Genomic DNA, 15,110 nt, shown 5'->3' with positions numbered 1-15,110 from the left:
CTCGGGTTACATACGCTTCAGGCGACATATGCTTCAGGTTACAGACTCTGCTAACCCAGAAATATTACCTTGGGTTAAGAACTTTGCTTCAGGATGAGAACAGAAATCGTGCAGCGGCAGTGGGAGGCCCCATTAGCTAAAGTGGTGCTTCCGGTTAAGAACAGTTTCAGTTTAAGAACGGACCTCCGGAATGAATTAAGTACTTAATCTGAGGTACCACTGTAGAGAGTTAACTAGCTGCCGTGTGCATTCCTTTAGCTAGGAGCGCTTCTGCTGCAGCAAACACCCCAGTGTTAATAAATTTCAGCAGGACTCGGGTGTGCTTTTAACTGTCTCACGATCTTGTTCCATGTGTGAAAGTTTCCTATCATTACATCAGCATATAAAAGTCACCTGAAAGCCTATGGTTGCTGATGATTATAGGCAAGGCAATCCTGGGATCCTGGGTTGGTCGTCTCCCTTGATCAAAGTGGATTTGCTCTTCAGACAGCAACAGTAACCCATCATGCAAATCAACCAGCCTAAAAAAAATACTATTAAAATTTATTTCAAAACCAAAAACATACAACCATGACCAGCACCTCCCTGACCCCCACCAACCCACCAACCGGAGTTTCCAACCAGAAAAGGGAGACGATAGCCAGAGCTGATTTGTATAAGTTGGGGGTGGACTTCATTAATTGGCACCAAAGCTGCTGAATGTCTAGTAGTGCTGGCTTTCTGTTGGATAATTGAAAGAACAAAAGAAAAGAAAGTGTCATATGTACCAGAAGAGGAGGGAAAGAGAGGGGTTTTTTTGGTAGGGTAAAATTGCCTGGTGGCCCTTAGTGGGAGATGCTATCTAGTAATATCGGAAGCTACCTTATACCGAATCAGACCGTTGCTCTATCTAGCTCGGACAGGCAGTGGTTATTTGGGAGTTCCCCAACCCTACCAGGGATTGAGACTATATGCAAGGCAGATGCCACACCAATAAGCTATTCTTCTAGGCATTGGCCAGTATACCTCCATTGGGTTCTCAAGCTTTGGGATTCAGAGAAAGCAGTGAGCCAAGATTCAGTGGCTGCATTCCTTTAAGTTCCACACATGGATATAAGATGCATAGGGAAGTCCATGTGGCATATGTGTAGCCCTATATTTTCCCCTTATTGCCCTGCAGCAGACAGAAAAACTTGAAAAGTAAACCTGCTGCCCAATCGTGGTAAGCAGGCTACTTTGGCATGATTCCTGCCTCCTCGCTCACTGCTTGCCTGCCTTTCCACATAATGAGCACCCTGGCTCTATGGTAAGGGTAGAGTCCTCAGTTCCACTGGCTCCCAAGCAAGGCATATGTGGCCAGTTTGGCACATAAGCAGGCAACTGCCTTAACTGTGTGAGGGAAGAAATGCCTGGTACCCGAAGTAGCATGAGAACACGTATGGCAGGGAGCCTCAGGCCTAGCTGAAGGAACGTCTCCATCCCCATCGTTCAGCCCAGACACTGTGGTCTAGCTCTGAGGGCCTTCCAATGGTTCCCTCACTGTGAGAAGTGAAGTTACAGGGCCTTCTTGGTAGTGGCGCCTGGCTGCGGAATGCCCTTCCGTCAGGTTTCAACCAAATAAACAACTATGCGACTTTTAGAAGACACCTGAAAGGGAACCCTGTATCGGCAAGTTTTTAGTGTTTGGTGTTTTGCTGTGTCTTTTATATTCTGTTCGAAACCACACAGAGTGGCTGGGGTAACCCAATCAGATGGGTGGGGTATAAGTATATTATTTATTTATTTACTTATTTAGGGCCAAATGAATCCACCAGAACTGTAGAGCCCTTGGAATGCTTCTAACTCTTTGAAGTGTGGTAATTCCTCTTGCTTGTCTTTATGGTGAGATGTGGTGAGGCCTCTGATTCCCCCCCCCCCTGTATAAAGGTCACAGTTACCCCGATAGCTCCACCCACTTTTGTCTCTTGCCCCGCCCACCCCTTGGAACGCACCGCTTGCGAAGGAATATGTCCCTCTGGCTAGAGAGTCTCCACCCCTTACCTATGGAAACAGGGATATAGTATGTCTCAAAGCAACATGCTAAATGGCCCACGCCGGTAGAAGAATCTTTGTCCCTTATCAGTGGTGTACAGTGAAATTTTTCGTAGGGGAGCAGCTCGCAAGGGCGATGGGGATGTTGCGTGTGTGAGCATCGTACCTCCCTCCCTAAACCGGACAGAAGCTTCCTGGGCTTTGGGAAAGAGTCGCCAGGCCTGAAGGGATGCTGGAGCCCTGCTGCCTCCTCCCCAAAACCAGGTGGACGTTGGGAAGAGGGTAAAATGGTTCTTGAATCTTTCAGAGCATCATGTTTCTTTCCCTAAGTCAGGCAGAAGCTTCCTGGTTTTGGGGGAAGGAGGCGCCAGGCTTTGATAGTCTAATTTACTGGGAACGTTTAGGGGACTAATCTAGTCCCCTTAGTCCACCGACTGAACGTCACTGCTCCTTATGTATGTATGGGGTTGTGGGGGAGTGTTGGTGGGATGATTTGCCTGTTTGGTTGTATGCCGTTGGACATTTTTTCGCACCCACTGCTTGCATAGCACCCGCATAAAGAACAAACACTGACAACTGGAGAGCAAGCCACCACCGGCAACTTACACAACACATTTCACGGAAGGATACCACGTCGTGCTTCAAAAACATTTAAAGCCATGGCGCTGGCTTTTAGACCAACCCAATAAGCCAGAGGTTCCCCATCAACAGCTTTAAAACAACAGGTCCCGAAATCATGACTGGGAATCTTAGGCAAAATAGATAAAAGCACTCTGGAAAACTAGAAACACTTCAAGAAAAACCATACAATAGATAATTTTATCTGTAGCTTTTTTCAAAAAAATAATAATTTTAAAATATTCTTTTTTTGTGTGGAAAACCGGAGTACAAAGCCTGCTGATTCTCTGAAAGAACCTGAGGGTGGCTGGGCCCTGCCCTGACAACTGATTTTTGAGAAGGGAAGAGGGCAGAGGTTGGCAAGGAGATGTCGGATTGTATTTGATCGCTGAGAGCTGATCCACACACCAGAGCCAGGATGCGGCAGTTGAGTTCTGGACTGTACCATTGAAGATGGGAAGAGTGGGAAGCCACATGTTGAGTGCTCCCCAACAGGGGAAAAACGAGAACCCTGCCTGCATGTTGGTTAAGGCTTGGTGCTGATAACACCAAGGCTACAGGTTTGATTCCCATATGGGACAACTGCATATTCCTGGCTTGCAGAGGGCTGGACTAGATGATTTCTTGGGTCCCTTCCAACTCTACAGTGGTTCTGTTCAGCAGCCCAGCATAGGGGGATATCGATACCAGTGTTGTTGAGATTGGCTAATGAAATTAACAGAAAAGTTTCACGCTAACAACGCCTTGGGGTTCCTCAGCACACAAAGGTGTATTTCCCCCCACCCACCCCCACCCCCAGGCAGGCCGTAACAAATTCCACTAGCAAACTCCAAACAAAGCACCACTAGGACGCACAAATCTGAATCATCATTTTAAGTCTTTCAAAAAAAAATTTAAAAGCACAGAAAGGGCTAAAAAGTGGGGATTCCATTTGAGAGCGTGGCAAGAAGAAAACCAGGGAGCTGTGTGTTCTGGATGCTTGGAAGAATCCCCCAGAGGCTTGGAAGCGTTTCCTGCAGCCTGAGGGCCAACCCTTCTTCAGATGGAGGGCGAAGTTTTCCCACGGAGCCGTTGCCTCTTTGAAATGTTCCCGGAAGAGGGAACCAAGGGTGCTGGCGCCTTCTGCAAAAAAATGCTGGTTTTGCAGGAAGCAGCCGTATTGCTTGTTGATTCCGGTGCTGCTTTCTGGCATTACAAAAAAAAAAAAAAAAAAAAAAAAAAGAGAGAGAGAGAAAGAAAAGTGCATTATGAATAGTTACAGGGAAGAGAGGGCTTGTGAGGGCCGGAGCCCAGCCACTTAGGGCTCCGCAGTCCTGTTTGTCCTCTGAAACTCTTCCAGCTCCAGTTTCCTGCTCATGGCCAACTGCAGTTCCTGCTTGATAACCTGAATCTGTTTCTCCAGCTCAGAGAGCTCTTGGATCACAGAGGTCCTGGCCACGTTGAGGGAGTCCGCTTTCCCGTTTGTGGTCAGCGATGCTGGGGAGTCTCTCGTCAGGAGGGGGAGAGGGATGTCTTGCTGCTGCTGCTGCTGTTGTGGCGACTGTTGCTGCTTAAGCACCACTTCGTTCTGGCTCTCTTCACTGCAGATGTATTTCTTCCGAAGGCAGTTGCTTGGGCTGGCTGTGTTCCAGACTGAATGCTGGCTGTTCCCTGCGTTGGACCTGCAAAAAAAAAAGAAGAAGTCATATTTATTTCTGCCCTACCTAATGTGATGGAATATTTGCTGAAAGCATTCAAAATTTCACAAATGGCCAAACAGATACTGTCCATCAAGGAAATGAAAAAAAAAAAAACCCAATCCAGAATGATTTTCTCCCACAAATGGCTACTGGTCAATGGACAATGCAGCGTATGCAAGGGTAATAATAATAATAATAATAATAATAATAATAATAATAATAACCCTACCCTAAAAGGTAAAGGTAAAGGTACCCCTGCCCGTACGGACCAGTCTTGACAGACTCTAGGGTTGTGCGCCCATCTCACTCAAGAGGCCGGGGGCCAGCGCTGTCTGGAGACACTTCCGGGTCACGTGGCCAGCGTGACGAAGCTGCTCTGGCGAGCCTGCACCAGTGCAGCACACGGAAACGCCGTTTACCTTCCCTCTATAAAGCGGTACCTATTTATCTACTTGCACTTAAGGGTGCTTTCGAACTGCTAGGTGGGCAGGAGCTGGGACCAAACGACGGGAGCGCACCCCGCCGCGGGGATTCGAACCGCCGACCTTTCGATCGGCAAGCCCTAGGCGCTGAGGTTTTTACCCACAGCGCCACCCGCGTCCCATACCCTACCCTAGGACATCTCTATTTTCATCAGAGAAATGTTGGAGTATGGAGTTATGTGACCCCCGAGCCAAGGTGATAATACAACCTTTAGAAGTCATCTGAAGGCAGCCCTAGATAGGGAAGGTGTCTAATGTCCAATGTTTTATTATGTTTTCATATATGTTGGAAGCCACCCAGAGTGGCTGGGGCATCCCAGGCAGATGGACAGGGTATAAATACCAGAGTCCCTACCAGAGAAGAATGGCAAACCAAGCTGATGGACTATGCAGAAATGGCAAAGCTGACTGGAAAACTCGGGTACTAAGAGGACAAAAACTTTACAGAAGAATGGGGGAAATGTGTAAGTTATTTAAAAGACCACTGTAAGCAGGTGAAAACTTTGGCAGGATTTTGATTTCACATGTAGTGTAACAAATACGATGGAAAATACAGTGGTGCCTCGCAAGATGAAATTAATTCGTTCCACGAATTTTGTCGTCTTGTGATTTTTTTCGTCTTGCGAAGCACGGTGTCGGAAAAGTTTTGGAAAAGCTTCAGAAATCACCAAAGTCTTCAAAAACCTCAAAAAAGGCTACCACAGTGCGTGCTATGAGTTGCTCTGTATTAAGTCGCACTGTATTAACGGTGTTAAGAAAAAGGAAACAAACTTGCAAGACGTTTCCGTCTTGCGAAGCAAGCCCATAGGGAAAATCTTCTTGCGAAGCAGCTCAAAAAACAAAAAACCCTTTCATCTTGCGAGTTTTTTGTCTTGCGAGGCATTCGTCTTGCGAGGTACCACTGTATGGATTGATATAATAGAGCAGTGTTTCCCAACCGGTGTTCCGCGGCACACTAGTGTGCCGCGAGGCGTTGCCTGGTGTGCCGTGGGAGGTAGGCGGGCGAGTCGGGCGGCGAGAGGCGGGCCGGCGGCGGCGAGGATCCGGGTCGAGCCGGGGGCGGCTCCGCGGTGGTGGTGCCGAGGTTTCTCTCTCCATTCTCCCCTCACACACACACACAGGAAATAACACAGGATCAGCTGACAGGACCCGGCCAATGGGGCGGCGGCGGGGCAGCGCGCGCAAAAGGGAGGAGCGCGAGACAGCGGACGAGGAGGAGGCCGGCATGTCCGGGCAGCAGCAGCAACAACAGCAGCAGCAACTCCCGGCGACGGCTCCTCAAGCCCCGGGCAACCCTACTCCCTCACCGGCCGCGGCCGCCCTCCTGCTCCACCCGCCGCCGCCTCCCCCGCCGCCGCCGGCCACCTCGACCCCGCCGCTGCCCCCTCCTCCGCCCGCTATCGCCGCCACCACCACAACAGCCGCCGCCGCCTCAGCTGGGCCCATGCCTGCCGGGAGCGGCGGCGGCGGCAGCAGCAGCAGCGCCCCGGCGCCCTTCCCTCCCGGCATGACGCTGCGCGCTGACGTCACGGGGCTGTAATGGTGGTGTGCCTCAAGATTTTTTTCATCAAACAAGTGTGCATTTGCCCCAAAAAGGTTGGGAAACACTGTAATAGAGTATGGAATAAGATGCAGCTTTAAATGTTTAAAATGGGACTCCAGGGAGGGGATAGGGGGAAGTCCTGAAATTTGGAGGAATCTCTGTATATGGATATGTATTTGATTTTTAAAAAACAATTTTGTATTGTAAAATCAAATAAAAGTGATTTCATTAATTATTATTATTATAATTATTATTGAACAAGACTTCCTCATTTTCATAGGAGAAATGTTGGAGGGTATGCCAATCTCCAGGATGGTCAGGGATGATGGTTTCCCAGCCCTGACTTACATTGTGCCAATGGTAAAGTAATGGGAAACCCCCAACTCTTCCTCCGCCTATTCTCGGCCACATCTTGCTTCCAATGTGTGTATGCAGGCGATGCAAATGTGGTAATACTGCTAGATCAGCGGTTCTGAAGCTGTGGGTCCCCAGATGTTGTTGGACTACAACTCCCATCATCCCTGAGCTCTGGCCTTGCTAGCTAGGGGTGATGGGAGTTGTAGTTAAACAGCATCTGGGGACATACAAGTTGAGAAAGGCCGTGCTAGATGAAACTAAGGTCCCATCAAGTTCAGCATCTTGTTTTGAACAGCATCCAGCTGGAAAGTCCACCAGCCCCCCCTTCCCTTGTTGTTTGCTTTCCCGGGAGGCGGCATCCATCGACAAAACTACAGAGAAAATGTCCAGGCCTTAATCCAGCCCATAGGGCTTCAGATTTCGGTTCTACAGACTCTTTTTAAGAGATAAGAGCTGAGCAATAAACACAAATGGCCCGGGGCATATGCTAAGCACAGACACACTGTGGGCAGTGCAGAATCCACCTGCAATGAGCTTTTGTTTTCAAAAATGAAAACAGGGGCCAAAAGTATGCCGCAGATACAGATTGTGTGTGAACCGCGTAGAAGAAACAAGCATACAGTCTCCACTGATTCTGGAATAAAATGTTGGGTATATGCAGCCCTATACTAAAATATACTCCACTTATCAGACATTGTTTCATTTTCATCTCAGTTATTTTATTACAACGTTTTAATCACATCATTTTTTAAACGTTTGCAGGCCTTATTACTCAAATTTAAGTTTGTTTCCTTCTTTTGCTCTTATTGTACGGAGTATTTTCAACTGGTGTATGCTTTGCAAATCTTATATACTGTGTGCATGTTTACAATAGACAGTTGAAGAAGACCTCTGGTCAAAACATCTTTGGTTTAGCTATGGTAAGTTTTCTGAAAACGAGTTCATGTTATTCTATTTTGTGGAATTTTGCTATCCAGATCCCAATTTGTTTGCAGAGGTTCGTATCCCCATGCAGCCATGAAGCTCACTAGGTGACCTTGGGCCATTCCTGGTCTTTCAGCCTAACCAACCTCACAGGGATGTTGTTAGGATGAAATGGGGAAGTGGAGAACCATGCACATCCCAGTCTGTGGGATGCAGGAGTTGACGGCAGATGGCGAACATCTTACCTGCTGCCAGCTAACAATCTCGCTTGTAAGATTTCTTGCTTCTGCTAGATCCACATAGAGAATGTGGACCCCTAGGCAAAAGAATTTGCACTTAGCAAAATCTATGCTGACTGAAGCAAATGAATCCTGATACCCTTGAAACTATCAAAGAGGCGAAGGTGTGCATGTACTTTGTTTTTTATAGGTAAAAGGTAAAGGTAAAGGACCCCTGGGCGGTTAAGTCCAGTCAAAGGGGTTGCGGCGTTCATCTTGCTTTCAGGTCGAGGGAGCTGGCGTTTGTCCACAGACAGCTTTCCGGGTCATGTGGCCAGAATGACTAAACCGCTTCCAGCGCAATGAAACATCTGGGGACGGAACCCCAGAGCGCACAGACATGCCATTTACCTTCCCGCAGTAGTGGTACCTATTTATCTACTTGCACTGGTGTGCTTTTGAACTGCTAGGTTGGCAGGAGCTGGGACAGAGCAACGGGAGCTCACCACGTCACAGGGATTCGAACTGCCAACCTTCTGACCGGCAAGCCCAAGAGGCTCAGTGGTTTAGACCACAGTGCCACCTGTATTTGTGTCTGTGTGTGTGTGTGCGTGCGTGCACCCACACTCACACCCCCTGTGCCTTCTGGGAAATGTATGATTGAAGAAAGTGCCAGCGTATTATTCCCTAGGGAAATAATAATACAGTAGCAGCTATTTTCATCAATCCTCTGTTTCTTCTCGTTTTCCAATGCAGCAGCTATCTAAAGGAATAAATGAGTTTTATCGTGGGATGGAGGGGGAGTTTTGCTACACTGTTCGACTGCATTAATTCATTATAGTTTGGTGCCTGTGCTCTGGTTCAGCAGCATGGCCCTGTGGACATTCTCGGTGAATCTGCAACAGAAACGCTGCTGGTTTGAACAGGCTTGGGGCTGGGAGGGTTCCAATTAGACCCAGCAAATGTGAAAGGGACATTTTTTATGATGGTGCACGACCCTTCGTGCTGGAAAGATCTTGGCCCCGCCATCTCATGCAGAATTGTTCTTTCTATCAAGAGAGTTTGGGAAGTCACATTTGCCCGGGGATTCAGTTCTCTCAGATTTCCCAAACTTGCCCTACGGTCAGGCTGGGTTTGTTACGGGGACATGGAAAGGGAAGGCAAAATAGGCTCCGTGGAAAAGCAGAGGCAGGCACAGTTTGTGTGACTCATGGCATGAGTAACGCCAGGGCACTAAAAACACAGCTGTCAAACTTGATGCAGTGTTGCGATGCCAGCTTGTATACTTAAGCCTTTTAAAGAGCAATGGCACAGTGTGTTCTCCTTCATGGAGAGCAAGTGTCGCGGTGGGGGCCGCCAGGACACTCCAAAGTTGGGAGCGGGCTAATTGATTGTTGGCCACTGATGCGTTTGGGCTTCCCTTGTTGTTGGGAAGAAGTTAATGTTGCCATTTGTTGATTGACAGCCAGAAATGCTAAAACTCCTTGCATGAGGCTAGGGCTTCCTCTTTTCGCCCGTGCATTGGATTGCCCATCCTCCCCCCCATATTTAGGGTTGTCCGCTTGACCTTGCTATGCCTGTCATGAGGTCGTCTGCTTTGGGGCAGGGGCCCGGTAGGAATTTTGTCCATCTGGCTGATTGTCTGGGGCCATTTGGTTTTTGCCTACTGCGTGGCAACTTGTCACAACTTGTAAGGTTGCGGTTAGGCATTGGTTTATGGTTTGTTTGGTTGAGGGGCATGGATTGGCTGTGCCTGCCCCTCTAATGCTGCTGCTGCAAGGGATTCCGTTAAAGGAAGCAGGGGCTAAATATTGCTTGTCCACCCTGTCAAGGAGGCTCGGGCCATTGCAAGAGCTCCTGGTTGCATTTGGGGTGGGCTGAGGGCAGGTTCCCTGCTCTGTCACTAGCCCCAAGTGTATTCCCCTTTTCTGACTTTCGCATCGTGCGGAATGTCAGTCTGTCCCCCATGGTGGGGGCAGATAGTTGCAACCAATGCCTAAGCAACCACTCACATTTTTGTATTTTAATAAAGTTGTGGCCAAAATTATGCCAAAACCTTAAACAAAAATTTCTGTGTGATGTGTGAGTTATTGGGGTGGCCGACACGCAACATGTTGTAAAGGGCACATTTTTATTATTTTTTGAAAAAGGTCAGCGGTAACAATGTTGGAGAAAATAGGTTCACAACTGTGGTGCAATTTTTAAACAAGTCTGAAAAGGCCGAAAATAAATGTATGCCTAATTATAATTTCTGAACAGATCGTACAATGCCTGGCATTGCGAGGCTTTCTCTATTCCTCGGTTTGCACATAAGGAAAGGGATTTGACCACACAGAACAGCTTGGCCTACATCTGCAAACCTGCACTGGGATGCTGACCTTTTGGGGGGGACGAAAGGGCAAATTCAAAAATTTGCCTTCCGTGAGTGTGCTGCTGCTACAGATGACGAAGTCGACTGAGGGGTGCAGCTGCTACTGTGGGTTCCTCCCCCTGTTTTTCTAGACGTGGTTGTCTTAATGGGAAGTTTGTGTGCCAAGCACATTGAAAGGGGAAAAAAAAGTGATTACATGTCTGACTGTCATGTCACTGCTGGGTCAGACAGCTATAGTGTGTATATAATAAAATGATGTGAATGGAATTGCTCCCTCATATAAAGTCATACAGCCAAAGGCCATTCTTTATGATTTACGATTCTCTTGGCACAATAATAAAAATGATTTTCAGTTTCTCTTCAGTGTGTGACTCACATTATACACTACAGTTTTCCCAAGTGTTTCTCTTTCCTTTTCCTTAACAAAAAGTGGGGGGAGGGGGAGTGTTTTGTGTCATGGGAGCCAATATCTACAGATTCATCTGGAAACAAGGGGTTTTAAAAGTCATTTTTCTTACCTCTTTTCAACTCGCTTTGCTTTAGGCTGGTGTTTGTCTTCAATAAATGAACTATTTAGAGCACGGTGCAATCTCTAGAGGAAAAGCAGGGCACAAATTAATCAGTAGCATAATCAGCCTTGCATTTTAGGGTGGAGAGGATAGGAAATATGAACGCTGCATGTAACAGGCTGCGATTTTGTTTGAAGCGAAGCACAGTGGAACCTTGGTTCTCGAACAGCTTAGTTGACGAACAAATCAGCTCCCCAACACTGAAAACCCAGAAGTAAGTGTTCCGGTTTTCAAATGTTTTTGGGAAGCCAAACGTCCGATGCAGCAGTCTGCTATTGTTTCCAGGATGCCTGCGCCAGTCGGAAACCATGCCTTGGTTTTTTAACGTTTCGGGAGTCGAATGGACTTCTGGAACGGAAGAAGTTTGAGAACCAAGCTAACCACTGTACTGAGCTGTTTGTGTATGACCCCCACCATTGTGATTCTCAGAGCGATCCCACCTATCCCATTTTCACTGATGCTGTATGGTTGGGGAAGAGACCACAGAAGATAGCTAGAACCTTTCTCATTTAGACAAGATGCTTAGAAAGTTGAAGTAATTTTGATCCTCTCTAGTATTTTAACATTTGTTTGTATGTATGTTTGTTTAATTTGTATACCGCCCTATACCCGCAGGTCTCAGGGTGGTTCACAGCATAAAATCGCAAAATGAAAACACAAAATACATAATAAAAACAAAAACAAGAACAACTCAATAATTCTCCTGCTCCCCAAGACATTTCAAAAGGGCATTGGATGTCAATCAGCCGAAGGCCTGGTTAAAGAGGAACGTTTTTGCCTGGTGCCTAAAGGTACATAATGAAGGCACTAGTCAAACCTCCCTGGGGAGAGCATTCCACAAACTGGGAGCCACTGCAGAGAAGGCCCCGTTCTTGTGATGCCATTCTCCGGACCCTCATGGAGTAGGCTCATTAAGAAGGGTCTCAGAAGATGATCTTAGGGTCTGGGTAGGTTCATATGTAAAGAGGAGGTCCCTGAGATACTGTGTTTTGAAGTATGGCTGTGATTCCCCCCCCCCCCATTTTCTTTTTTTGTCTTTTTGTAAACAGCTTTGAGGGTTTTCCCCACTCAGTTAAGTGGTGTTAAATTTTTATGAAATAAAATAAATACAATTAAAAAAACAAAACCTTTGCTTCTCTGGATGGAGGATATAGAGAGGTTACCCAAGGCAGTTTTGTGGTGTAATCCATTCAGAACAAGAGTGATTTAACACCAGGAGGAAGTACCTGACTTGTATGAAGCCAGTATCTCAGCTTGGATTTCTTTTTGATTCGTGGGATGACCAGCCTGTATACGATGTGCTCTCCAATAGTAGTGAGAATTGACAAGCCAAACCCAATGCATAGCATCACAAAGAGTCCAGAAAAGTGCTTGATGCCCATCTGCAGTGTCTGTTAAGAAAACAAAGGAAGTGAGCAACATTAGAAAAACTGGAATAAGGATATAGTCTGGTTGGTTTTCTTCTTGCTTGTTAAGTCCTTGCCCCACTCAGACCCAAGATCCACCTCCATTCTCCCACCCAGGTCTAATCAGACCCAAGATCCACCTCCATTCTCAACATGCAACAGGTCCCCTCTCTTTATCACATATGCCCATTTTATCCTTCCCTCTTTCACTGCGCTTGTGCTCATCCCCAGCATCTGATACAGCATGAGGCACTTTAGCCAGAGGCAATTCTGTGCTGAAATTAGGGTTGCTACCCATCCCTGGAAAAATGGGATCACCTCATTTTTGGACAAAAATGTCCCTTGTCCCATTTGGACTTCAAATGGGATGTCTCCACACCTCCACACCCACACCCTGTATTCAAGCATGGCTGGCCCAAAATGGCGGCTGTATCACTGTTAGTACAGCTGATGAGGGGTCTGGCCTGGTTCAAGCATGAGCGATGCTCCTCAGCAGCAGCCTGATGGTCTAGCATGGTGTTATGTATTGAAGTTCTCACCCTGGCCACCAGGGGTATTGTGTATATAGTTTTCACTCAGGTCCACATCAGTTAATTTAGGCGGGAAACCCTGGGCTGTTGTTGTTACAATGTTGACAGCCAGCTGGCTATAAAAGCAGGCCGGCTGAGCTGTTCAGTTCCATACAGTTCCAGCTTACTATAAAGAACCACTTGGAGAAATCTCTGTGTCGACCCACAACCTAATACATGGTATGGGTCGGCTGCTGCTTGGCCACTCTGCCACACCAACCAGACCTTTCCTCCTCCTTCCTCTTCTGGGCTTGACGCAGCATGCATGAGAGGCTGGAGCTGCAGCTCAAGTCGTTCATGGGAGCTGGCCATCTAACCCTGGCCCTCTGCCCATCTATGTGGGTCGAGTGGAAGAGCAGGACACCTAGCTCTGAGGGCCTTCTGGTGGTCCCCTCACTGCAATAAGTGAAGTTCCAGGGAACCAGGCAGAGGGACTTCTCGGTAGTCACACCTGCCCTGTGGAACACCCTCCCACCAGATGTCAAGGGGATAAATAACTTCACAACTTTTAGATGACTTCTGAAGGCAGCCCTGTACAGTGGTACCTCTGGTTGCGAACGGGATCCGTTCCGGAGCCCCGTTCGCAACATGAGCAGAATGCAACCCACGTCTGCGCATGTGTGGGTCACGATTCACCGTTTCTGCGCGTGCGTGACGTCATTTTGAGTGTCTGCGCATGCGTGAGCGGCGAAACCCAGAAGTAACCTGTTCCATCACTTCCGGGTCTCTGTGGGACATATCCTGAAACAATGTAACCTGAACCAAATGTAACAAGAGGTATGACTGTATAGGGAAGTTTTTAATGTTTGGTGTTTTATTATGCTTTTATGTTTGTTGGAAGCCTCCCAGAGTGGCTGGGGCAACCCAGTCAGATGAGCAGGGTACAAATAATAAAAATCATCATAATCTTCTAAGTTCACTACCTTAGTCACAGAAACAAGGTAAATTTACCTTGTTTACCACCTAGTAACCCTTGTTAAGTACCTGACCAATTTGTAGCTATCTCTGGAGACAACCAGGGATCACAAACAAAATGTATGACGTGCGATTAATACCAGCTTGATGCCCTTTTGTCCATTAAGACATTCTCCTCAATAAGCCCCCATGAAATACGTAAAACTCTGGTGTTTCTGTTATAATATTCTGTCTCGTGTTAATTAATGAGTGAAGGGTGCTATTGACTGACGCTCTCAAATTCGTCTTGACCAACCCCATGCAAAACAAATAGATGGGTTCCTAATGGAGGCATTTCAATGTATGGGTAGTTTCCTGTTGGCAGGTAGGTGTGCATCAGAACAAATATCTTTCTCTGTTCACAAAGGAGATGCCAAAACAAAGCACGAACGAAAAAGCCGATAAATATGCTGTGACAGCTCTCTTGAAAGCCTACATTTCAGATGCACATTTAAATAAAAATAGAAGAAGAGGAGGCAAATATAATTACAGCAACAGCAGATTTAAAAACTGGCAATTTTCCTAGCTGCATATATCATAACACACACACACACACACACACACACACACATTTTGGGCAATCATAGAGCAAAATATGTATAAATTTCAATAAAGACAACAGAGCCTTGTGGCACCTTAAAGAACTGACCAAAGCGGAATCAAGTGGTATTATTCCATTCCTTGATCTGGACGCTATGCTTCTGTTGATGCAGCCTAGAATAGCATTAGCTGTTTTTTTCCTGCTGTATCACATTGTTAACTCATATCAAACTTAAGGTTTACCAAGACCTCTAGAACTTTTTCACATGCATCGCTAGCAAGGCAGGTGTCTCCTGTTCTAAATTTTGGCATTGGATAATTCCTGCCTTAGGGCTTATCCATACACCTGTTTGTCCTGAGACTCCCCCCCCCCCACCCGGGAAAACCTTTCTTTTAGTGCTGAATCGTAATAAAGGGAGTGGGCTTTCTGTGGATTACCATTTGTTTCGATTTAGCGCTTAAAGAGCTGGGGGAAGTGGCGGGTCAAAGGCAAACTTGCTTGGACCTGTGTCTAGAAAACACGGGGTGAGCAAAAACAGCTTGGACCCATGTTTTCTAGGTATGGGGCAAGCAGAAAGTATGGATGACACCTGAGTATAGTACTTTACATTTGAAATTCACTTTGTTTGTTAGTCTGCCCCCCTCCCCCGTAACTAGCTCTGGTAAGTAGTCTTCTAGCCACAGTCTCTTAAAACTAAATGCTCCCCAAATGCTATTGTTGTTATTAAAATGAATTACAAAGTGCAATTCAGAGCACGACTGTGATGGAGGGAAAAGGATAAAAGCAACCGCAACAGCAACATCACCACAAGCCCAAAGAATGTGGCTAATACAACAGCAGCAACAGCAACAATTTTATTATTTGTACCC

The 15,110-nt window shown here is 46.8% G+C and overlaps 1 protein-coding gene across 1 annotated transcript in view; it reads right to left on the bottom strand.

Moving 5' to 3' along the window:
- Positions 1–1,891: 1,891 nt before the first annotated feature.
- GRIN3A (glutamate ionotropic receptor NMDA type subunit 3A) overlaps positions 1,892–15,110 on the bottom strand; it is a 94,727-nt gene continuing 81,508 nt past the window's right edge. The window contains exons 7-9 of the mRNA XM_077921182.1: positions 11,998–12,162; positions 10,721–10,794; positions 1,892–4,289 (exon numbers count right to left, since the gene is read on the bottom strand). Coding sequence (XP_077777308.1) covers positions 3,926–4,289; positions 10,721–10,794; positions 11,998–12,162 — 603 coding nt within the window. The 3' untranslated portion in view covers positions 1,892–3,925. The remainder of the gene's footprint in view (positions 4,290–10,720; positions 10,795–11,997; positions 12,163–15,110) is intronic.

The sequence above is a fragment of the Podarcis muralis genome, chromosome 17 (genome assembly GCF_964188315.1).
Source record: "Podarcis muralis chromosome 17, rPodMur119.hap1.1, whole genome shotgun sequence".
Taxonomy (NCBI): Eukaryota; Metazoa; Chordata; class Lepidosauria; order Squamata; family Lacertidae; genus Podarcis; species Podarcis muralis.
Note: the sequence above shows the minus strand (reverse complement) of the source record. Positions and strands in the feature narration are given on the sequence as shown.